General features: G+C 35.2%; 2 protein-coding genes and 1 pseudogene across 18 annotated transcripts; 1 reads left to right on the top strand and 2 right to left on the bottom strand.

Moving 5' to 3' along the window:
* Positions 1-4,888: 4,888 nt before the first annotated feature.
* Positions 4,889-5,871, bottom strand: LOC140859212 (probable calcium-binding protein CML32; annotated as a pseudogene).
* A 740-nt stretch (positions 5,872-6,611) lies between these two features.
* LOC105047927 (uncharacterized) lies at positions 6,612-22,578 on the top strand. Of its 17 annotated transcripts, none has more exons than XM_073260577.1 (6): positions 6,613-6,905; positions 7,020-7,114; positions 8,926-9,038; positions 12,165-12,339; positions 21,435-21,554; positions 21,652-22,128. In XM_073260577.1, the coding sequence occupies exons 1-4, from the start codon at positions 6,759-6,761 to the stop codon at positions 12,308-12,310; spliced, it is 501 nt and encodes a 166-aa protein (XP_073116678.1). In that variant the 5' UTR covers positions 6,613-6,758; the 3' UTR covers positions 12,311-12,339; positions 21,435-21,554; positions 21,652-22,128. The 17 variants fall into 17 exon arrangements, 2 of the variants coding, with proteins under 2 accessions (XP_073116678.1, XP_073116677.1); XM_073260576.1 differs by having other exon boundaries at positions 6,613-6,923; XR_012142565.1 differs by having other exon boundaries at positions 6,624-6,923; positions 7,033-7,114; positions 8,926-9,436.
* On the bottom strand, positions 17,280-19,566 carry LOC140859392 (uncharacterized). The gene has a single exon (XM_073261045.1). It carries the CDS (start codon positions 18,567-18,569, stop codon positions 17,304-17,306), a length of 1,266 nt encoding a protein of 421 aa, XP_073117146.1. The 5' UTR covers positions 18,570-19,566; the 3' UTR covers positions 17,280-17,303.
* Positions 22,579-26,080: the final 3,502 nt, after the last annotated feature.

Below are 26,080 nucleotides of genomic sequence, written 5' to 3'. Positions count from 1 at the left end.
TCACCAAATGGAAGATGAAATGTGTGTGTCTCTGGACACCATTTCTCAAGCAAAGCAAAAATAAGACCAACGTCCATCTATATACGATCGATCCGATATACTCTATAGAATCCAAGATATCGTAAATAATCCAGCACTCTATGTGGGATGTCCTCTGTCCTTCAAAAGTCAGCATCGGATCGTCGTAGACGAAGATGTCTGGGCTCCTGTAATAAAATATAATAATTAGATAATATATATGACTTTTAAAAAAAATTAAATAGTAAATAAGATTTGAATGCTTACGCCGTCATCTAAAATAGTCTGTGATCGATGGTGCTCCTACAATGTAAGAATACTGTTGTTTCGAGGATCAGGATACTGCGGATCGTAAGCCATAATACGCTAATGAATCTAAAATAATGATATTATCATAAGTACATTAAAAAATAAGAAATATGATATAATAGCCATTTATTTTATGAGAAATATATTTTAAACACAATATTGTCACACAATACAACTTAAACACAAATTTCAGTTCATCTCACAGAAATATATAAAATAATGACAAAAATATATCTTCAGAGACTTTAATTTCTTCCACTGCTTGAAGTTGAAGTATGTTGAAGTATCCTAGGACAGCGACGGCGGTCATGACCCTGTTCCTTACAAATGCCACAGTGGTTCTTACTTCTTATTCGCCTATCATCCATCTCATTTCGTAGTATTGTTGACTTTGGTCTACCTTTCTGCTTGGGTCTCAAACGATGATGATCAAGAATATATTTGAACATATGTGTATACATCCAATAATCTTCATGTGGTAAAGGATTAAAGTCACCGCTCCAAGCATTTATATATGCTGTAACTGTATTGTATATGCATCATCCACAAAACCACTAAAATGTACAGTAATTTCTAGACACACAGCTAAAATGTGTGAACATGAATATTTGTACATATTCCACTTTCCACAAGAATATTTTTTTTAGCTAAAATAACAGTATGAGAATTTTCTCCACCTCGCAATCCTGCGCTTGCTCTCCTCGTAAGCACTTCATATATACCTCTTTGAATGTTGAATGCTGTTACTCGATGCTGGTTAGCTTTAACTTGATCTTCAGCAATCTTAATTGTAATATGAGGAATAAAAAAATTATTTTGATTCTCCTCTATAAATCTCAAAGCATGGGCATGTCTCGTATTGAAGTATTTCACAAGACGATAAAATATCATTTGCATACAAGCTGTAATTGGCACATTTCTAGTTCCTCGTAAAACACTGTTAAAAACCTCCGACAAATTTGTAGTTAAGACACCATAACGCAGGCTATCATCATATGCCAATGTCCACTTCTCTTTTTCTATTTCGGACAACCAGCTCTAAGTCTCTTCATTCACTGTTCTGATCCTACCCATGATAAAGTTGAACTTGCAAACTTGATGAGCGCTTCCTACTTGTCATACTGCTCTTTTCAGCTGCATATTTTTAAAATGAGTGTTGAAATTACTGCAGATATATCTTAAGCAGTATCGGTGATAGGCACGTGGTGGACTCTATCCAATAGACTCATCTGCGATGGTATTTAATATACCTGGATGCCTATCAGAAATTAAGCATATTCCATTTTTATTTTTGACGATATGTGTTCTGAGCTGAAAAAAACCAACTCCAACTTGCAGTCGTCTCCTCATCTACAATTGCATATGCTAATGAAAATATCCCATTCTCTGCATCAATTCCTGTGGCAATTAATATTTTACCTTTAAACTTTTCATACAAGTGCGTGCCATCAATGCTGATTACAGGACGACAGTGCGTAAAACTCTGGATAGATGGTTTGAAAGTCCAAAAAATATAATTTAAAACTCAAACATTGGAATTCACAGTTTGAAAAAAATTCCATGAAACAACTGTACCGGGATTTATATATTGAAGTGCAGCCATATAATAGGGTAATTTAGCATAAGACGGCTCTCTTTTCAATATATAATAGGGTAATTTGTATCTTTCTTTTCAATATATAATTCTAAAAATTGATATTCTGCATATTTTAAAGGAAAGGTCAGCATTTCTTCGACATCTTCATCATCATCAATTGAAACTAAGATATAATTGCTCTGCATTAACTGTCCCGACAGATTAGGAGTTTTTCATTTCAATTTTATTTCATATTTTTTTTTGTCTACAGAAATACTACTGTATAAATAGTCCAATAATTCTTGACGTGATAATGATGATGATACTCTAATCATCCGATTTATAGGGTGACTGTACTGTACATCAGTTTCATCATTTTGTATCATGCCATCATAATACAATAGTACACGAACTTGAGTACTGGCCATTTTTTCGGAGAAACCTATGACAAAATTAAAATCAAAATATTTAGTATTACTAATTATTTTATCGTTTCAAAAGATTTACATGATAAATGCATTATATCATCAACAAATAGGTACAGATAGATCCTATCCCATTCAAAAATTGTATTAATTCTATAGGTTAACTACATTAATCAAATTATACACAAAAGAGACCGAAAAAAATTTTGGCAGCATTTCTCCTTAGTTCTTTCCACACAACTGAAAATATGTGAGGAGAACTAAAGAAAAATACTGTCTGAAATTTCTCTCGAACCCTCCACATATCATTCGAATAATATAATTACCTATAGAATTAAATGCAATTTTTAAACTGTCCAAACTGGACAATCAATTGACCAATGTATATATTTTATGGTATCCGTACAAAAATATATAATCAAATATATATTTTATACGGATATCGTAGAATATCCTACATTACTCAACTAACAGGTCTACGTTTTCATGAAATGCTTAAAATTTTTAAATTATGATCGAATCAAATTTTAAAATAAATTTTAATATAATAAGATAAAAATAAAAAATAATGAGATAAAAATAAAAATTAAAAAGACTGAAATAGAAGGGTACCGCAGAGCCGCACGGACCCACCATTGGAGGGCCGTCGGGGCCGCCATCGGGGCCCGCCGCAGGCCCTCTGACACCGATGGCCAAGGAAAAAGAGGGAGAGAGAGAGAGAAAGAGGGAGAGGAGGGGCCGGCCAAGGGAAGGAGACCACCGGGGCTCGTCGTGGGGGCCGCCACCGGGGTGCGTCGGCCGCCGCCAGCCGTCTATCACCAACAGCCAATGAAAAAGAAGGAGAGAGAGAGGAAGAGAGAGAGAGGAAGAGGGAGAGGAGGGGGCCGGCCAAGGGAAGGGGAGGGTCGGGGCCCGCCGTCGGGGTGCGCGACCCATCGTCGGGACTCGCGGCCCACCACCGACCCTCTGACACCGACGGCCAACAAAAAAGAGGGAGAGAGAGAGGAAGAGGGAGAGAAGATGGAGAGAGAGAGAGGAAGAGGGAGAGAGAGAGGAAGAAGAAAGAGAGAGGAGGCAACTCACCGTCGTCGGGAGCTCGCCGCCGTGCCGTCGGAGAGAAGAAAACGTCGGAGATTGCCGGAGAAGAGGGAGAAGGAAAAAGAGGGAGAAGAGGGGGAAGAAGAGGGAGAGGAAGGAGAAACGCCATTCTCTTTGGCGTTTTCTCCTTTTTTTTCTCTTTTTCTTTTTTTAATGGTTTTTTATTTTTTTTAATTTTTTTAGTTATTTTTATGTGATTTTTTAATAAATAAAGTTAATTAAAAATATGGATAGTAATTTTAATGATAATTTTTTATTTGAATTAAAGTTAATTTTTTTTAATTTATAATTATAATTTTTATTTTTTTATCATTTTTTCCTTTTATTCACTTCTTTTATGGCATTTTTTTTAGAATTCAAATTAAATTTTTTATAATTTCAAATTATAATTTTAATTTTCTCCCATTTTTATCTTTTTGATATTTTTTTAGGTATTTTTTTCCTTTATTTAGAATATTTTAAAAAAAATAAATTTAAATTAATTTAATTATTTGAAATGATATTTTTTATTTGAATTATAATTAGAATTTTTATTTCTTAAAATTCAAAATTATAAATTTTGTTTTTGAATTAGAATTAAAATTTTTATTTTTTTTCAATTCTATTTTTTCTCTTTTTTATTTTTTTATGATGTTTTTTATTTTTTTACACCAATTTTTTTCTTTTCTTCAGATATTTTTTAAAAAAATAATTTGAAATAGAGAAAGTAATTTGAAATGATATTTTTTATTTGAATTAAAGTTAAAATTCTTATTTTCTTTAAATTTTTAATTTTTAATTTTTTTCATATTTTTTCCTCTTTTTTTCACTTTTTTATGGCATTTTTTTTCTTTTATCAAAATTGAATTCAAATTAAAAGTTTAAATTTTTTAATTTAAAATTATAATTATAAGATTTTCTTATTTTTTTATTTTTTTCTATTTTTATGAAAATTTTAAATTTTTTAAATTCATAATTATAATTTTTATTTTTTTCATATTTTTTTCTCATTTTTTCTATGATATTTTTAATTTTTTAAATTTTTAAGATTTTTGTTTAGATATTTTTTTTAAAAATTAATTTGAAAAGAAGAATTAAAATTATCTTTTTAATTTGAATTAAAAATTAAATTTTTATATTTTAAAATTTATTCAAAATTAAAAATTTTATTTATTTATAAATTTTTATTTATAAATTTAAAATTATAAATTTTATTTTTTTATTTTTTTATTTTTTTTAAGAAAAAAATAGAAAACGTCATTTTAAATGGCGCTTTTAAAAATACCGTTCAAAATGATGTTTTTTATTTTTTTATTTTTTGGACGATGTCTATGTGAAAAACGGGGAGTGATGTGGCTATGGTAAAACACCATTCAAAATGACGTTTTATTATTTTTGCATCAAACTGATAAATAAGTTAAAATTTGAATTATTTATATAAATAATATTTTTTTATATTAATTAGGAAAAAAACTCCAAAACATACTTATTCATCTAGCACCGATGAGAGAGACCTTAAAATTACATGGACAGGAGATGCTTAAAGCCTGAGATTTTTCTTTCCTGTGTGACTTATATAGGGCTGACAATCGAATATAATTGGATTGGATCTTATACGAATGGAGTCAAAAAAAAAAAAAAACTCGAAACCCGAATTCAATCTATTTATTTAAACAAAATAAATTTTAAAATATAAATTTAATATATTTGATAAATAGATTATATGATATAATCTATTTATGATTTATTTATAATTCATTAAAAAAATAAAATCTAATTCGATCATGATCCATTTAAAAAAAAATAAAAAATATATTTCACCAAGATCTCTGTGGCTCATTGAAATCCACCCATCTGTCATGCGGCTCGTGGACCCTTGCGATGTTCTGGACCTTCAAAAGACTGAGCTTGACCAGCACAACCTAGAACTCCATCGTTGAGATGAAAATATCGTCATCCTCATCGAACACCTGAAAAACTTCCCTCATGTCCTACTCCTCTACCCCTACCGTCAGGCCTTCATCACAAGATGCGGCGGCGCCGAAGAGATCGTCATTGAGGGAGTGGTGGAGAACCTCGAAGTCATCGAAAGCGAGGCCAATGCAGCTGGAAGGGATATAGGCGGGGAGGTGCAGCCGATCTTGTCACAATTGGTGCCCAGGATAAGGCAATTGATAGCGAGGGTGAGCTCGTCAACGATGATGGAGGCGGGCGGTGTTGAGGCTGGGGCTCCGAAGATAAAAGGATAGTGACGACTGGTGGAGGGCCAGGTGCTGGTGAGGGCTCCTGCCTCCTCCCTCCATTTTGCTCGGGGAGGTAGCGAGGGAGATGAGGCAAAGGGGATTTGGGATAGGGAGGGGAAGAGATCCGAGTATTCTGAAAGGGGATTTGGGGCGGTGGCGCGAAGAAGAACTGAAGAAGGGAATGGAGGAGAAGAGAAAACCCCAGCAGCCAAGCATGGTAGGACTCGTGTATCGATGAAATACAAGGGGTAGTGTGGTGTGGTAGTAGGGGAATTGAAAAAAAAGTGTGTGCCACGTATCAGGAGCCCACTAGCCCATTATCTAATCCAATCTATATTAATTAATTTAATTTAATTCATAACTTATACGAATTAAATAAATTAAATATATAAAATTTAAATTTAATTTAAATAATAAATAGATTAAATGGATCGATCTGTTTACGATCCGAATCTGTTTAATCCACATTCAAATCTATTTATGATGGATCGAAACGGATCGGATTGACAGATCGGACCATATTTTACCTATCTTTAAATTTATATAGAGAGGAGAAGATTGAATTTGATAAAAAAAAAAAAAAGCAAATACAGTGGTACAAAAATCCAGAGCCCCGTGAGATCCCAAGATGGAGGATTGCTATTTCCCTTCAATTGAATAGCTTGAACTTTAAAGATAGAATTTTTTGTCGAACTTTTCTCCGCTCCTCTATATAAACAAATTAATCAACGTTGATACAATGCACATCAATAGATGTTACGGCAACGTGGGATCGGATCGGCGTTATACATAACCCAACCCGGAGCATGCTTTTTATTTTTTAAATTTTAGCTCTAAATTACTTATAGTTTTCCATTAAAACAAAATATGCATCTTAAATACATTTTATGTGTATATATTTTTTTGAGAAATACCTGTGGATCTTGACCGTAGCTTGAAATGAACGCACGAGATGAAACGAGTTGATAAGCGGTGTTGCCCGTTGCCTACAATAGGTCCGCCATCTTGGAATTGGAGCGGCCACTCCGACCGACCCGGCAACAGGCTTCGTAAAGAAAGATGAACCCTTCCCAAATCCTTCCGTTCTTCATTCAAAACTAGAAGCAAGTAATGCAGCTTCTCCCATTCGTCTCCAGAGCTCTCCCTCTCCCTCTCCCTCTCCCTCCTTCGAATTCCTTCAAGAGTGGCCTCTCCCCCAATACGCTAGCCCAAAGAAGAAATACTTCGACCAGTGGAGGCCTGCCTCCCGGCGTCCCAGTATCCTCTCTCGTGCCAGTTAGCTCCTTTCTTTCCATTGGGAAATCAAGAACCGATTACCGGCTCTCTTTCTTTTTCCTTGATCCATCTCTTTGCCTTGTTTTGATGCTCCAGTTCAATCTTCTAGGGTTTTCGTTAACTCCTCCATCTACGAAGGGAAAGCCGGCCTTGCTGTGGAACCGAAAGCTCCCGAGTTCACACCATTGGATGTATGCTTGCTGCTTAGCACCAAATTCCCCCCTTTCCTTTTCTTTCTGATGGGAGGGTGGTTCTTGTTGTGCTTCTAATAACGTGGAGGGCACTAATAATTTTACATCTGTGATTGTGAGTAAGGGGACTTGCGCTTACAAAGAGAAAAAAATCTTTTTCACATGAGGTATTTTTAAAGGGCAAAACTATGAGCCATAGTGGACAATACCTCATGTGATAAGCCGAGCCCTTGTCCACAATAATGGCGCGGGGGCTCTATTGTGGTTTTAATAATGTGGAGGGCACCAATAATTCTACATTGATTGTGAGTCAAAGTTTAAAGTGCAAAATCGTGAGATCCATGAGTTAGAGCGGACAATATCTTACGTGACGGATCGAACTCTTGTCCGCAACAGTTCTCTTAGTTTTCTTTCCTCACATTTTTCCAGAGTTGATTGCAAATTATTTTCCTTTTCCGTTACATATGCGGGTCCTGCTTTGGATCAAAATTTGTTTCTTCCCCTTTCATCATGCCAGAAAGATGGTGTCTTCTTTGTTTTTCTGTCGGTTCTGGAATTAATTATATCTTTAGGATTTTCCAATATGCAATCTGGGGCATTCAAGATTTCAAAGGAAGGGTTTGTTCTCGTTCAGTTTGCTCCTGCAGCAGCAAATCGATAGTATGACTAGAACAGGAAGCATGTTTTCTTGAATTCTTGCTCTAAGTTTTAGAAGTGTTAATATGACACAATAGGCTGTTTTAGTTATGTTTCATTATCTTATAATCTTGTCTTATATGTTTGTAATTATGATGACATTTGTAAGGATCCAAGACTTGGCCCTGCATGAGTATCCAAGATCTTTTTAGTGAATAACTATTGTGGGACTAAATACATGCCCTCGTAGGTCCTCACATACTCCTCCATTTAAGTCCCGGCATCCTCATCAGGCTAACAGTTTAAATCCATGCATCCATTCATAAATATTACGATCAACTCGTAGTCAGTCCTAATAAATATGTACTGTAGTATGTCCTAGTTCACATAAATTATGGGCCGGATCGCTCTGATACTATTGTAACGATGTAGGACCTCATTCAAAAAGACTAGCTAGAAGGTATTATTTGAATTCTTTGGCTCATATAAGTATCTAAGATCTTCCTAGTGAATAATTAATGTGGGACTAAATACATACTTGCACATATTCTCACATAAAAATATATTGTGTAGGCCCATTTATTTTTATGTGAAGATATGATGCATTCTACATACATACATGCAATGTTGAATAGTCAATGCAAAAAGACCGGCAGTCCAACAATGTTTGTTCCATATGCTTAATGCATGTATGTTCCATATGTTGAATCAATGGTTGTTATCGGGCTTAATGCCAATTTAATTGCTTGTTAATTTTCATGAAAGAGGTTTCTTTTTTCATGCACAGTACTTGGTTGACTAGTTTATATACATGTTCAGTATGTGTATCTAGATCATAATTTGTTCATGCACAGTACTTGGTTGTCTAGTTTATAGGTTCTGAATGTGTCCTGAGCATTATCACTGTGATATATACTGCTTCATGAGAAGAGAAAATCCTGTCATTGGTTATGATGTTATCCAGACTGGTCTTGTTCCTATGGTATTTGCTTTGTTTTTTTCCCCAGGCAATAGTGATTTTATGTTTTTCTTATGGGAAGTGAGACAGAACTCAGACCTGAACTTGTACATGCTATAACAAAGGGCACACTAATATGCTTTTGTTTACATATACAATTCTCTGACCTGAAATTTTAGCCAGAACCCCATGTGATTCAAGGTACTTTTGTATTCAGCCCAGGCAATCAGATGGTTCATGGCTTGGACCGTCCAGGCAGCTTGTCTGACTTGACACACTGTACAGTGGCATGTATCCTGGAATGCTTCTTTTGGGTGGTTTATGCTAGAAGTAAGTTACTGTAGAAAATTTCCTTGCTAGTGATGGATCTTTTTTAATTTATTATTTGCCCGCTTTGTTAACTGGTTTTAATGGTTCTGTGCTGGTGTTCCTTGATGAAAAATTAATTTTTTATGGTAATTCTTTCTGACATTACTTGTATATTCCTTGTTATCTGGATCTCTAACTTCAGCAAACAATGTGGGCGCTAAGGTGTTTTATGCAGTTTGTTTCATGGTGTTAGGTAGACTGAACATGCCCATGACCAAGCACTTCCATCTTGAGAAATGCGGTGGTGTGGCATTCCACGGGAAAGTTTAATGTTGTTGGACATCTGATGGACAGGCATAAATGTCTCGCTCCCTTTGGTCACTTTGCCATGCTGAATGACAGTCTGGGAGAGGGGATAGGTCAATATTTTTCTATTCTCTTTTATATACTGTAGACGTTTTCCTCTTGTAAGAGACACTTAATTGAATAGTATCTTTAATATAGTTTCATATCTTGGATCATCTTTGTCCCATAGCTGTTTTCTCTAATTAATGATGATTAAATGAATTGTGGAATTAATAAATTAGTATCAGATGAAAGAATGCTAAGAATGAATGCTTGGACCTCATGTTGTTTAGTGCATATTAGTGCGTACTGGTTTTAGGATTTATAATGAGAGCACATTGTTTAAAATCTGGCATAGCAACAAATGGACTCTGGGCATGTGAATGCATGTAATTCACATCTACATTTTCACTGCTAAGGAAGAGCCGTTATGTGAACTCAATTGCAAAATGCAATGTTAAGACAAAGTTCAGTGTTAAGATACCTTTCTGACAGGGAAACTAGGAAGGTCTGAATCTGCAGATGCAATACTTCAACTACCCTGATACCTTGCATGGTGACACTGATCTTTGCATTGCCATTTGTAGGTGTGCCTATGCTAAGATTAGGCTGTTCCAGACATTATAATGTTTTTTGAGGTTCATTTTTCATTACTTTTACACAAGTCAAACCTTCCCTAGGCCAAGCGCTTCCTCCTTGAGCAAATGGGGTGGCGTGGTATTCCACAGGAAAGGTTAATATTGTGGCACACAATGTAAAATGTGTGACGGGCAGACATAAATCTGACTACCTTTGGCCGCTTGGCTGTCTCGAGCAGCAGTCAGAGCGAGGGGTTTGGCCAACATCTCTCTTCTAATTTTTTCTTTACAATTGTGCCTCTTTTAATGGATAAAACAATTGTCTCTAATGTCACTTTTTAATGCCAACTTCATCTCAAGGCTGATAGTTTGTCTTATCTAAATCCTAATTGTTAATAATATATCTGGGGTGTCTGGATGAGAATGTGGTACTGTCTGAATGGATATTTTAGGGGTGCAAGGAGGTCTCATTTGGTCACGGCTTGGCACACCCTAAATCCAATCCATAATTCCATGCTTGAATTGATCAAATATTTGAGTTCAAGTGTAATCCATTTTTGTTTAGGTTTTGGATTGGCTTGGGTTTAAGATTAATTTTATCAATCCCTTGGGGTCAGACTGGTTAAAGAATAATCCAAACATAATGAGAAGAAGCAAATATAAAATGGTATTTGTTTAATTGTGAACATATTATACAAAGAATGACAATTAGGCAACATATAAACATAGTGAACAGTCCATTGGGCATAAGATAATTGACAAACAAGTGAATAACAATTACCAACCCAACTTGATCAAGTTGGTTTGGTTTCTGACCAAGGTATTTGGTAATCCATGTCCAATACATATTTGAAATGGATCATACTTTTCGGTCCAAACCTAATCTAAATAGCTTTGGTTCAGATTGTAGTAGGTTATTTTCATGTCAGTCCTAGATCAAAAGTGGGTCAATCTAGTACTCTAGTGTAGGGGTGCAATCGAGTCAAGTCGAGTCGAATAACTAAAGGCTCGAGCTCATCTCAATTTAGAATACTGAGGCTCGAAACTCGACTTGAGATCAATTAAACCTTAATATCCAAGCTCGAGCTCAACTCGATATTTAAAAAAAAAAAAGAAAACTCGAGATCGACTTGACTCAACTCGAATATCAATTGAGCCATATTCGAGCTCGAGTTCAAGCTCAAATTCAAGCCTTGTTCATAATTAAAAATATGGTTAAAACAAAATATACATAATATTATTTTTTAAAAAATATTAAATTAATAATATATATTATAAATAAAATTTCATAATATATATATATATATATATATATATATATATATATATATATATATATATGTATGTATTCAACCAGGCTCGCGAGCCTTCGACTGGAGTATTTCGCTACTTGAGCTCAAGTTAAAAATTTTTTCGAGCTACTCGAGCTCGATAACAATTGAGTTGAGTCGAGCTTGGAGCCAATTTGAGCTTGAGCAGCTGATGAGGTGCTCGGCTCATTTGCATCCCTTCTCCAATGCATCTGACTCCTACATAACATGGCATTTGTCTTCTACCTTTTATTAGAAATGTAACATTAAAATGTACATTAAATCATGGAGTATTGTATATTTTGAGTTCCTAAAATAATGTCACAAAATTTGGGAATATTGAGCTTTATTATTTCCTTAAGAATTTTGACTTTTTTTATTCTATAGCACCACGACTGCTGACGAGAAGGGAATGGGTGGCAAATGGGAAATTATTTGACTAGTAAAGCATTACAAATAAAAGATTTATTTGTATAATGTTATAAAAACTGGATTTTGTATTCTGTTTCCAGTGTGATTGATTAGTAGAACTCATCATTTTTGTTTTAAAACATCTTTATGTGCCTTTTTTGTTTTTCATTCTTTTAATCCGCTTGCATCTGTCAATTTCTCAAGCAGAGCTTCATATTATTAAGCAGTGCTATGTAATGCTTAGAATTGCATGTTTGATAATGTTTGCATTTTTCCTATTTTCCTCCCTTCTTAACCAAAAGTCCACGTGGTAATATTTGTGGCACAGGGTCTTACAAAATTATATAGCTTTGCATATAATACCTTTACGTAATTCAGTTTCAGCTGGCAGTATAAAATTCTGTGACTACCATGATCAAGCTTGATCTAGTGGCCATGTGATTTCCTTTTCAGTTTGTGTTCAATAGCTTGGGTTGGTCATACCTTTTTGTGATTGACAATAGGATGGACATATGGTTTTTGTGCCTTATGCAAAGCTTCCAGGTTCATGCTGCAATGGAGAATTATCCTCCGTATCAGCTGGTTTTTGCCAAAATATCTTGCAGAGAAAGGCATATTTTGGATAAGGCATTTGGTGAAGAGGAGGTGAATGGGCTCTGCTTGGCATTTGAACTGCAGGTACGCTTGATCAAGCATGAAGTTTATTTAGATAATTTGAGGTTGTTTCAGTTGGCTTCTTTTGTTATTTATCATGGCAATTTTCCATGGCAAAGAGACTCATTCGGATCTATCATTGGTAAAACTTCAAACATTGAGTAACACCTGATGAAAATGATGATACTTGCAGTTTTGATATCTTTGGCATCAACAAAATTATGCTCTCTTTTCTTTAGGTACATGCAGAAATACCTGATGAAAAAATGCTACAGTTTTGATGCCCATTATATGATGTGCTCTTTTCATGAATCACATAATGTGGAATAGTGTCATACGTTCCTCTTCTTTTTTTGTGTTCATCAGCCATGTTGTCCTTGCTCATCTTCTTAAGTTTTGACTTTCTGCCTGTTGTTTAACTTCTCCCCATTTAGAGGGTTACATGAATGCCAGTCAAGCCGAACTTTCATTGCCTTATACCCCCAATAATTAAAGGTCCCCCTATAATCCATGATTATTTTTGCTGGGCCTTATTCCAGATGACCAAGCATGTTAGTTTGACATCACACCTTTCCAATTTGTGATTTCTGACATCCAAATATGGCTTGGGCAGATCTTTTCATCCTAATTTCACCAGACATGTATGTCAACATCCTTATCACTGCACATGCTCATCTGGGGTTAAAACTGGAGATGAGAAAGAAAAAATAGTAAAGATGAATTGTGCCGTTTTTTGTTGTTTTACTTGGTGAAAACCAGAAAAGAGAACTGATTAGTATGTCAGTGAACAATATGTAGATAGTGGATAGGTGGTTATGTTATAGATATTTCTTTTGGAATACTTGATATTTTCTTATGATACAGTTCTATCATGCAGTTTTCTTTGCATATATGAGATTAAGGGGGTGGGTTCAAGGAACCTCATGTCAATTGAGTTCAGCTTCAACCTTATTATGATGCAGGCCTTTAGAACTAGGGCTGCAAAAATACAGATATGAGCATAAACAAATTTCAGATCTGATTAGATCTGAATATTAATCACTTTTTCAAAGCCAAAACTGTGATAAACTAGAAGGAAAGAGAACAAGGGATTGAAAAGAGAGGAGGAAGAATAGAGAGAAGAGGGAGAATTATAAAGATTAAAATATCCACAAATGAGTCACTTTATTCAATAAACTAAATAAATCATACAAAAGTCGTAGTCAACATGGATGTAAATTTATAGTTATTCAAACAACCCTAAAACAATGTTTTCTAATCATAAAAGGACTTCAGATGTGCCTAAATGGACCTACAATTTTTGCTGCGACCTATATTTATCGTCATACAATGTGTTCTAATCATAAAAGGACTTCAGACATGCCTATAATGGACCTACAACTTATGCTTTGACAGCATGTCATGCATTTCACACTTGTCTATAATTTGTCAATATAAATATGTTTGATTGGTTCTATGCTGCTGGACATTTGGAAAAGCCAAGAAAATCCAGAACCCATGGCTGTTTTGGATTCAACCAGCAGTCATGTTACACTGCTTCATGTGGATCCCTACAAAATAGTCACCAGAGGGCCATTTGATTATCTAGTCAATGTTTGGGAAACCAATATAGGGTTCCCAACAAATTCATTAGACTGCCATGCACCTGAAAAAAATCATATGGGGTGGGCACTATAGGCCATCATATAGGGTGGGCTTATTTTCATGCCATGTTTCCTTTTTTTCGCTTCTTAAAGAGGAAACATAGAGGTTAAATATGATTGGATTTCTTCTATTTACAGAGTCTGTTAGTTCCATAACTGAAACGATAAAAAAAAGGAAACAAAATATACGCCTAAAAGAAACCCTTCGTGACAATATCCTCTTTGTTTCTCATTAAGCCTCTCCATCCATTATCTTCCTTATCAAGCCATTCCTTCCATCCATAAGGTTTTCCTCCCGAGGCTCTTTCTTTTCTTCCAAACCCCACGTGCTATCTCTCCTATCCATGAGGTCTTTCTTGAGTTCCTTTCTCCTCTTCCAAATTTTTCTTCTTTTTAAAGATCTTTGCATTTAAAAGTTTATGAAAATTGTGTATCGTTTTACCTAAATGTGTGTTTTGAGATATCGGATGAATATTTTGCTAGATATACATCAACTGACTATATACTATGTACTAGTGAATATTAAGTTTGGTAAACTATGTATCAATTTATTTGTAAATGTGTATTGGATCGTTGTTGGATATGTATCAAAAAAATTTACAGTATATATCAGTAAGCCGTCTAGTATGTATTATTTGGTCATATGCTGTGTATTGATGAGTGCTATATTTTGAAAACTATGTATCACTTTATCTAAATGTGTGTATTAGAACGTCGGATGAATATTTTGCTAGGTGTGTATTAACTGATCATATACTGTGTATTGGTGAATACTAAGTTCGATAAATTATGTATCAATTTATTTATAGGTGTATATTAGATCGTTGCTGGATGCGTATCAAAAAAACTTGCAATATGTATCACCTAACTATATACTGTATATTGTGAACTCTACATTCGGAAAATTATATATCAATTTATTTATGGTGTGTATTGAGTTGGTTGATGATTAATTTATTTAGTGTGTATCATATGACCATGTAGTATGTATTACTAAAATGTATATGCTGAAAACGAGGAAGAAAGAGAATGCCTTAATTACGGGTCTAATAATTTCGTTAGTAGAAAAAGTTATTGACTTTTATACTTGTTGGCAAACTATGAAGTCCGCCCCATATGATATTTTAGAGTACCCGCCCCATATGATTTTTGTTTCATGCACATGGTGTAAACATTGGTGGTCTGTGAGCTATGGCAGTGGATGGTGTCACGCCCCCGATCCGAGATTATGAATCGAGGGTCGCGGCAACCGCCGCATACTCATGAAGAACTCTCTCCATAAGCATGCAAGGCATCTCATCACGATATCAATGCATCACAGTGGAATAAATTCAAATAATTATTATTCAACTGTAATTCAAGTAATTAAATCAAATGTCTTACATCCAATAAAATTTTTGCTAAAAAAATAAAAACAATAGATCTAAGTTCAATGAAGTTGACAATGCTAATCTCGCTTCTAAAAGCTCTGTCCCAATATTTTGTCCCACGCTCGATATTAATTATCTGAATCTGAAAAATAGAAAGAAAGGTAATGAGCTAGACAGCCCAGTAAGTAACAAATATCTCAACTAGATAATTCAGATATTATATAATTTTCAAGAATAATGTTGCAAATAAACATAAGAGTATATTTCATGCTGATTTAATACAAATCAAATATTTTCAAATATTCACTTATAATATAATTATAAATTCGATTCGATTCAAAATACTCGTAACTCAACAGCCTTGACTATGACCAACGTTTAACTCCCATTGGCGGGGTCCACAGAATACCAGCGCACAACCCCTACTGGCAGAGTCCATAAATACCAGCGCACAACCCCCACTGGCAGGGTCCACAAATACCAGCGCACAACCCCCACTGGCAGGGTCCACTGAGTACCAACGTATAATCCCCATTGGCGGGGCCCACTGAAACATAGTTAGGCTGAGAGCATAAATCCGATCTGTATCAAAACACTTTGTATCATAATATATCATAATTTTTCTCACTGAACGTGTGCATAATCTACGTATCATAATATTTCAAACGCAATTTTCTTTCAAAACATAATTTCATAAATCATGCATAATTTCAGAGAATAATTATTTATTTTCAGAATAAATATGGAATATCTCGAGAAGATGATTCATTACTTACCTTTCACGGAGCACTGAACGAATAGATCGACTAACTTCTAGTAGATTCTTCCGTGCCTATTATCCAAAATTATATTTTTACATTAATTTTAATTTAAAATTCAATCTAAACAGATCCCAAATCAAAACCTCACTTAAAATCAGACTCTTCCCTAAACTCGATCAAAATCATCAGATGAAGCCTTCCACTACGCTAATTCTAGAGGAATAACTTTAGAGAGAGAGAAAAATCCATCAAGAGAGAGAAACAATCTAGAGAGAGAAAATTTTAGAAAGAGAAAGTAGAGAGAGAAAGTTCAATTCCAGAGAGAGAAAGTCAGGGTTCAGACTGAAAGAAGAGAGAAGAGAGAGAGAAACTCTCTCTCTCATCATTTTTCTTTTATTTATTTATTTATTTATTTATTTGTTTATATATATTTATTTATTTATATATATATATATTTTATTTATTTATTTATTTATTTATTTTCTTTTCTTTTTCTTTTTCTTTTTTTTTCTTTTCTTTTTCTTTTTCTTCTTTTTCTTTTCTTTTCTTTTCTTCTTTTTCTTCTTTTCTTTTTCTTTTCTTTTCTTTTTCTTCTTCTTCTTCTTGGCTTTTCCCGCGCCAGAACAGGGGACGGTGTCCCCTCCTTTTGTCGGGCCGTTCAGGCCACGGCCGCCGCGGCAGAGGCCGGCGGCAGAGGGGGGCCATTCCCCCGGTCACGAAGGAGCGTGGCCGACGGTCGATTACGATCGCCGGCGCCGGAAAATTCAAGGAAAAAGAGGCCCAAAACAGAGTCTCTTTCCCGACCGAAAATCGGCGACTTTCGTCGCCGGCAGCTGCGCATAAGAGCACGGAAAGAAGGGGAAGGAAGAGAGGAAAAGGAGGGAAGCTTACTTTGACCTTCGGTGACCTCATCGGCGGCAGTCACGGCGAGAAATCAAAACGGTGACCGCGGCTTTACTTCGGGAAAATCGGAGGGAAGGAGAGAAAGAAGAGGCCGATGTTCGGTCTCAAGGGAGAGGGAGTCTTCTTATAGGGGACCCTAGGACTCCGAGGGGTCCTAGGATTCCCGGTCTCGCCCGGATTTCGCCGGAGAAGAAGACTCCTATCGAGAGTCTTCTTCTCTGTTTCTTCTTTTTTTTTTTTTTTTCTCATTTTGGTGGGCTGAGATTGGGCTTGGGCTTGGGCTAGGTTTTGGGCTATCACATTCTTCACCCCTAAAAAAAAATTTCGTCCTCGAAATTTTTCATACCTGTCACCATAGTATTGGAAGCTTGTGCATTCTGTAGAGTAAGCGCATTCATTCTTCCCTGGTTTTTAGGAATCTGTCCACCACCCTTATGTTGTCCTTCATAAGTTCTTTGGCCAACTTGATTTTCAGTATTTAGCGGGCAGCTAGAAATTTTATGATCCTTCTGATCACATTTGAAGCAAGCACCTGTATTCCAATAGCAATCCTTGTCTGCATGATTTTTGCCACATCTGGAGCACGGCTCACCATCAATCTGTTGAGTCTTATTGTCTACTGCTCCCTTAGCTGATCTTTTGATGTTTTTATTATTCTGCCCTTGTGTATCATTTGATTTTGCTCTCTTTCTTTGCCTTCTTTCCCTTTCCATGCGTTCTTCATTGATTTCCCTTTCAATTATCAGTACTTTGTTTACCACATCGGCATAAGTTGTCAATTCATATGGAACCACTTGTTTTCGAATCTCAGTTCTCAGTCCCATCTCAAACTTGTGAATACGTTCTTCCTCACCATCCACTAATCTCGGAGCAAATTTTGCTAACTCTGTAAATTTTGCTTCATATTCAGTCACACTCATACCCTTTTGCTTCAAATAAATAAACTCTTGCTCTTTCTGGATCCTTATACTCCGAGGAAAATATTGATCGTAGAATGCAACCCGAAATCTTTCCCAGATAAGTATTTCGCCGTCTTGTTCATGCTTGCGCTGTAGTCGCTGACACCAGTTGTATGCTTCTCCTTGTAGTAAATAAGCTGCATATCGAATCTTTTCTTCATCAAGACACTCTTGGACAGCGAAGGCTTTCTCCATCTCCATTATCCAGTTATCAGCCTCCAAAGGTTCAGTAGTCCCCTTGAAAATTGGAGGTGCAAGCTTTTTAAATTCTGAAATGTTGTTCCGTTGTATTGGTTGCTCTCCATGTTGTGGTGGTGGATGCTGTTGTGCATCTCGTTGTATCTGCTGTTGTTCAAGCATTTGCTGCTGTATTTGTTGTTGTGCTTGTACCATCCTGATTAGGGTCTGCATTAACTGAGCCATATCTGGTTCTTGACGTGCTCTCGAAGCACTCCCATTAGGATCTACGACTCCCTCTTCCTGAGGGGTGCCACTGATCAGATGGGGAGTGCTACCATCCCGTGGTTGTGATGTCTCTCTTGCAATTCCTTGAGTAGTTCTTGTCATTCTACGGGGAGGCATGATAACCTTGTAGTAGTAAAACCTTATTAGATTCATTTATCTATTTGTTATGATGGGTTTATTATGATGCTCATATTCTAACGTCTCAATATTCCTAATGTTTACCCACCTACACTCATACTATGTCAAATTCTATGTGTCATAATTTATCCACTTATGCTCTGATACCATATTAATTGTCACGCCCCCGACCCGAGATTATGAATCGAGGGTCGTGGCAACCGCCGCATACTCATGAAGAACTCTCTCCATAAGCATGCAAGGCATCTCATCACGATATCAATGCATCACAACGGAATAAATTCAAATAATTATTATTCAACTGTAATTCAAGTAATTAAATCAAATGTCTTACATCCAATAAAATTTTTGCTAAAAAAATAAAAACAATAGATCTAAGTTCAATGAAGTTGACAATGCTAATCTCGCTTCTAAAAGCTCTGTCCCAATATTTTGTCCAATGCTCGATATTAATTATCTGAATCTGAAAAATAGAAAGAAAGGTAATGAGCTAGACAGCCCAGTAAGTAACAAATATCTCAACTAGATAATTCAGATATTATATAATTTTCAAGAATAATGTTGCAAATAAACATAAGAGTATATTTCATGCTGATTTAATACAAATCAAATATTTTCAAATATTCACATATAATATAATTATAAATTCGATTCGATTCAAAACACTCGTAACTCAACAGCCTTGACTATGACCAACGTTTAACCCCCATTGGCGGGGTCCACAGAATACCAGCGCACAACCCCCACTGGCAGAGTCCACAAATACCAGCGCACAACCCCCACTGGCAGGGTTCATAAATACCAGCGCACAACCCCCACTGGCAGGGTCCACTGAGTACCAACGTATAATTCCCATTGGCGGGGCCCACTGAAACATAGTTAGACTGAGAGCATAAATCCGATCTGTATCAAAACACTTTGTATCATAATATATCATAATTTTTCTCACTGAACGTGTGCATAATCTACGTACCATAATATTTCAAACGTAATTTTCTTTCAAAACATAATTTCATAAATCATGCATAATTTCAGAGAATAATTATTTATTTTCAGAATAAATATGGAATATCTCGAGAAGATGATTCATTACTTACCTTTCACGGAGCACTGAACGAATAGATCGACTAACTTCTAGTAGATTCTTCCGTGCCTATTATCCAAAATTATATTTTTACATTAATTTTAATTCAAAATTCAATCTAAACAGATCCCAAATCAAAACCTCACTTAAAATCAGACTCTTCCCTAAACTCGATCAAAATCATCAGATGAAGCCTTCCACTACGCTAATTCTAGAGGAATAACTTTAGAGAGAGAGAGAAATCCATCAAGAGAGAGAAACAATCTAGAGAGAGAAAATTTTAGAGAGAGAAAGTAGAGAGAGAAAGTCCAATTCCAGAGAGAGAAAGTCAGGATTCAGACTGAAAGAAGAGAGAGAAACTCTCTCTCTCATCATTTTTCTTTTATTTATTTATTTATTTATTTGTTTATATATATATATATATTTATTTATATATATATATATTTTTATTTATTTATTTATTTATTTATTTTTCTTTTTCTTTTTCTTTTTTTTTTCTTTTTCTTTTTTTTCTTTTCTTTTCTTTTCTTTTCTTCTTTTTCTTCTTTTCTTTTCTTTTTCTTTTCTTTTCTTTTTCTTCTTCTTCTTGGCTCTTCCCGCGCCAGAACGGGGGACGGTGTCCCCTCCTTTTGCCGGGCCGTTCAGGCCACGGCCGCCGCGGCGGAGGCCGGCGGCAGAGGGGGGCCATTCCCCCGGTCACGAAGGAGCGTGGCCGGCGGTCGATTACGATCGCCGGCGCCGGAAAATTCAAGGAAAAAGTGGCCCAAAACAGAGTTTCTTTCCCGACCGAAAATCGGCGACTCTCGTCGCCGGCAGCTGCGCACAAGAGCACGGAAAGAAGGGGAAGGAAGAGAGGAAAAGGAGAGAAGCTTACTTTGACCTCCGGTGACCTCGTCGGCGGCAGTCACGGCGAGAAATTAAAACGGTGACCGCGGCTTTACTTCGGAAAAATCGGAGGGAAGGAGAGAAAGAAGAGGCCGATGTTCGATCTCAAGGGAGAGGGGGTCTTCTTATAGGGGACCCTAGGACTCCGAGGGGTCCTAGGATTTTCGGTCTCGCCCGAATTTCACCGGAGAAGAAGACTCCTATCGGGAGTCTTCTTCCCGGTTTCCTCTATTTTTTTTTTCTTTTTTTTTTTTTTCTCGTTTTGGTGGGCTGAGATTGGGCTTGGGCTTGGGCTAGGTTTTGGGCTATCACAGATGGTGACTGAATTGTTCTGTCCCTGCATCTTTTGGCAGCTGCCAAAGTGCAAATGTACCATATGTATTTCCCAGCTTGTTCTGTCCCTGCATCTTTAGGCGGCTGCTGCTCCGCTTCAAGTTCTTGCGAGCCAGGAGACTCAACATGTCAGAGAATGGTTAGGTGGTTGTTCTGAATAAGGTTTTTCTTGCCTAGTGCAAAATGCTAAGATGTTTGTGCATACAGGTTCTCGAAATTAATTGCCATATTTTGTGAATCAAAGTACACCTTGGTGAATTCGATGCTGACATACAAATTCTATTTATGTGCTCAGTTTTGTAAATTATTTGTAAATTATTTCAGTGTTCAGATGAAATGCAGTCAGATGGGCAAGTTCTGTCGTGAAGCTTCGTAGGAAGTAATGAAGTTTTCATTTTAAGTGCGTTGTCTTGTGCTGTCTGGTTTTGGTTGTGATCTTTAGAATTTACTGGCCATATTTGGCGTTCTAGAGTTTTATACTTGGAGACCCATTTTTTGGATTTTTTTTTTTTTTTTTTTTGGTATAGCTTAACCGATTGCAGGTTTTAATTTTGTTTCCAATGTATAACGTAAACCAGCAAAAGAATGAAGCTGCATTCATTTTTTCAACTTGACACGCGTAGAACGGGAAGGAAGGACTGACTCTCCGTCTGGCTTGGTCTCATTCTTGTCCAATTTTCTTGTCCTTTAGAGGCAAGGTTGGAGTAGTAGGCAAATCAAATTTGATTTGTTGCATGTTTATGTAATAATGAGATTACAAACCGGTTATGTGTGGTGTGTTTGATATCTTGTCAGGTAAAACGTAATCAAATGACAGCGCCGGTAGCGTGCAGGTCTCCCCAAGAATTGTCAGCTTGAAACTGCGCACATTCTGCGACCCTACCAGCAATGGAGCTGGCGTCACCAAAGATTGTAACGATCTTTCTCCAAAGGGAGTTGGTGGGGTCTTCCATGGCGTGATCACAGGTTTGCACCTGCCTTGCATGACTAAAGCCTGATGGTTGCATAATAACCATTTCCAAAAATCCTTTCTCACCTTTTTTTTTACCCTCGTTTTATGAAAATCCCTTTTTCAAGTTCGAAGTGAACTGGGGAGACCCGAACGGAAGCGAGCATCATATAGACGCTTATATTACTTGCTCCATGCTCGATTAAACAAAGTGTACGTGTTAGAGAAGAGAAACCGAGGGGAGTCTGTTAATGATGCAAGGTTTAGAAAACTCTTATTGTTGTGCAAGATCTATTGCGAACAGTAAAATTAAATAACTACTATTATTTATCTGTTTGATTATAATTATTGATGTTTCTACTTTTCATCTAAATAATTTTTTTTTCAAATTCAAATTTATGTGAAGAGTGCCGTTTGATTTTTCGTTATTCGCTTTCAATCTTTGTTATAACGATAAATAATAGTTGCTATGATAATTAGTATTTTATTTAAACAAATATTTTCAATCTGGAGGCTTGGACAGGTGATGAATAACGGCAGAAAGGGGATCGTAATTGGTGATATCAGTCTTGCTGCAACCCTGTTATCTGGTCAAGAGGCCTCCACTTTAATGCTCGTCCGATGGGGACGTTATTTTCTGAAGAAGAAATTTCTGTTGTGCCAATAGAAGAACGACGTCAAAGGGATGGAACAAAATACGGGCCCAGAGCCGAGGAACAAAAGTCATACGGGCCGGGCACCTGAGTGGGAAATAAATCAGGGTGGGCACCTGAGTGGGAAATATGGGGCGGTTTTTTAATCTCCTTGTTATTGAGGTAGGGAGGGGAAGATATTATTATTTTTATATTAATTATAAATTAAAAAAAAATAATTTATATAGAAAAAAAATCATCTTTTCTATCTGAAATATTTTTTGAAGGATAAAATCATTAGATCTATAGATCAGAACAGATAATACATTGTGTCGAGCTATGAACCCTTGGCCACAACACCTATCTTCTTTTACATTTATATTAAAATAAAAATCTAAAGTTAGAAATTTTTTATTGATAAAATCATGAGTTATATAATTAAAATATATAATATTTTATTATTTTTATCAGTATATACTATACGATCAAATGATACACACCAAACAAATTAATTACTAGTAAGTCAATACACATCTTTACATGAATCGATACATAATTTTTGGAACATATAATTCACCAGAATATATAACTCATCAGTATATAACATATAATCTGTATATTTAACAAATTAGTCAGTTATCTAGTGATCTAATATATACGTCTTAGTAAATTGATATATAGTTTTTGAAATATTATATTTACTAATACATACTACACGATTGAGTGATACACTCGTCAACTTTCTGATACATACTGCAAGTTTATTGATACACATTTAATAGTATCCAATATACACCTTCAGATAAAAATTATATTTTAAAAATTATATATCAATTTACGTAGATGTGTATATTGGATCACATTTATGTGTATCAAAATAACTTGCAGTATGTATCATCTAGCCATGTTGTGTATACTGATAGATATGATATTTTGTAAGCTATATATCGATTTATTTAAAAATTATATTAAATTATTAAATAATTAATTTATAATTATATATCATTTGATCATATAATGCATATTGATGAACTCCATATTTCAAAATCTGTATATTAATTTATCTAAAAATATATTTAATTTATTTGATCATCAATTTGTTTAATATATATCACTTGATCTTATATATACTGACAAAAATTATATTTTAAAAATAAAAAATATCATATTTTTTTAATTATAATACTGATGATTTTATTAATAATAAAATTTTATCTGCTGGCCTTATATCATTAAAGAAAATATGATAACAATAAAGATCCGCCTTATATTTCTTTCTTTAATCGCCATCCCAAATGATTTTTTGTCGGACCACGTGGTATCGATCCGTAGCAATCGTGGCAAAGAAGCGTACAGGGCACTCGATCTCCTCGTTCGGACGGTCTCTACTCTCACAATATCACGTGACGATTCCACCTCGACTTCTAATTATGCTTTTTTTTTTTTGATAAAAACTTTTAATTATGCCTTTAAACCCACCTGCGGATGCTTCTGCGTAAATATATATTTTTTTGGTAAAATTCCGCGTAAATATACTTACCACTGGAAGCTTTTCCGCCGTTTGTCCTCGATTAGAGTGCTATGATCCGTTGACAGGATCTTGGTTTCCAATGGGCCAGAGTGGAATCCACATCGTTTAGCTCTTAAACTTCAGTTTCCAAACAGCATCTTGTCCACCTAGGCCTTTGTCTTAGCATGTTTTGCCTTTTTTCTTTAATTAAAGTTATGATGATTAAGTAGCGTTGATAAAAAAAATGATGATAAAGCAAAACAGAAGGGCCCTTGCACAAAAGAATGGAAAAATTCCACATAAACCCCTTACTTTGGAGAAATTTCTTATAATTTTAACTTCTAGAATAGAATCAGCCTATCCGAATCACATTTGATTGACATGCCACTAACCTTTGCCTTGTCTCAGACTAGCTACTTTTCTCACCATTTCATGTGGAGGGGGTGATAAGTGCTGGCAGTTTTTCATTCAATTTGGGTTGGACAAACTTTCATAAACAAACCTGACTCAACCAAACATGATGGATTGGAGCCACTTGTGCTGATCTTACTAATTAATACGCTGAAACATGTAGCTTGTTCTAACTTGACCAGAATAATATCCTTGAGCATGACCAATATATGCTTAAGTTTGTCCTTAATTTCTTGATGAGCGCTTAGCTTAACAGACTAAACTCTTTTAACATGATATTAACTGATCGTTTGAATTAGCCCGCTGGTGCTGTGCTAGAACTAACTTCATTGCATGTTTAATTTATGGATAAGAAACACAAGCAACATATAATAAGATAAATATTGATGCCTGCATTTTTTTTATTTTTTTTGAATAAACTAAAAAAACTATCCACTTGAATTTAAACTTAAAAGTAGCTATCCACTTGAGTTTCAAATAAAAGCAACTATCCATTTGAAACATAAGTTAAAAGCAACTATCCAAATGAGGATGAAATAACCTAATTGCTCTTGTAGTTATAAAGCGATACACACTACTATAAAATAATAGTATATTATTATAAAATTGTACTATTCTATTATAAAGCAACATTATATTATTGTAAAATAATAATATAATAAAAAAATACTACACTATGATAATGTAATATTACCTTATTGTAAAAAAATACTATACTAGTATAATACAATAAAGTAATATGTTATTATAAAAGAATACTATACTAATATAATATAATATTATTTTATTATAAAAAAATACTATATTAATATAATATAATAAAATAATACTGCATTATTATAAAACAATACTATACTAGTATAATATAATATTATCTTATTATAAAAAAATATTATATTATGATAATATAATACTATAATATTTTAAAGGATATAATGATCATTTCAGCCGGAATAAGTCGTTGCTTTTAACTTATGTTTCAAATGGGTAGCTATTTTTATTTAAAACTTAAGTGAGTAGTTATCTTTAATTTTAAAGTATAGTTAAAGATTTATCTTTAATTTTATGATTTTTTTTTTATTTTATTATTATTGATTTTTTTTTTTTTTGATAATAAAAAGGAGAACAGGATTAAAATTAAAAACAGAATCAGTAAAAAGTTACAACCCACGCACGCAGGTTCCCGACCACCTGTTGTCAGGGAGTCCCAGACAAAAGCAAGACCAATACAGCTCTTCCCTGTTTACAAAGGACACAGGAGTCATGATGAAAAAGAAAATAACTGCTACAGGTATAATGGGGACCATGACAGCACAAAGCCCACACAAAATAGATAATTGCTTCGGCAGAGCCCTGCTGTTCTTGGTCTTTGCCGTCATTGTTTTTGCTCGGTATTTGCACTAGCCAGGTTGCATAAACTGAACCCTTATATATATATATATAAGGTACTGTACCCATGCTGCTATGGTGATAAATGGATAACAACCCAAACTCTTGTGGCGTAGCTATGACCTAGGATCTCAAATTCGTCAACCATCATGGTCAAGCCAAGCTTTCATGTAAAATGAAAAAATATTGATCTCCAGCTATTTGCTCTCCTAACACTAATTTAATTGGATGGAATCAAGCTTTGCCACCCACTGTTTCTGGTATGCACCCATGGTATTGCTCGTTGTCTCGCTCTTGGTAGATCAGTTCCTAGGTTGAACGTGCCTTTACTCA

The sequence above is a fragment of the Elaeis guineensis genome, chromosome 7, assembly GCF_000442705.2.
Source record: "Elaeis guineensis isolate ETL-2024a chromosome 7, EG11, whole genome shotgun sequence".
In the NCBI taxonomy this organism is placed as follows: Eukaryota; Viridiplantae; Streptophyta; class Magnoliopsida; order Arecales; family Arecaceae; genus Elaeis; species Elaeis guineensis.
The sequence above is the reverse complement of the archived record's forward strand: the minus strand, read 5'-3'. Positions and strand labels throughout refer to the sequence as shown.

Coding starts and splice junctions, on each gene's coding strand:
- LOC105047927 (XM_073260576.1), top strand. CDS start 6,759: ATGCAGCTTCTCCCATTCGTCTCCAGAGCTCTCCCTCTCCCTCTCCCT. Junction 6,924..7,019: donor CAGTATCCTCTCTCGTGCCA/GTTAGCTCCTTT, acceptor TTGATGCTCCAG/TTCAATCTTCTAGGGTTTTC. Junction 7,115..8,925: donor CCGAGTTCACACCATTGGAT/GTATGCTTGCTG, acceptor TTTTGTATTCAG/CCCAGGCAATCAGATGGTTC.
- LOC140859392 (XM_073261045.1), bottom strand. CDS start 18,569: ATGAATCTAATAAGGTTTTACTACTACAAGGTTATCATGCCTCCCCGT.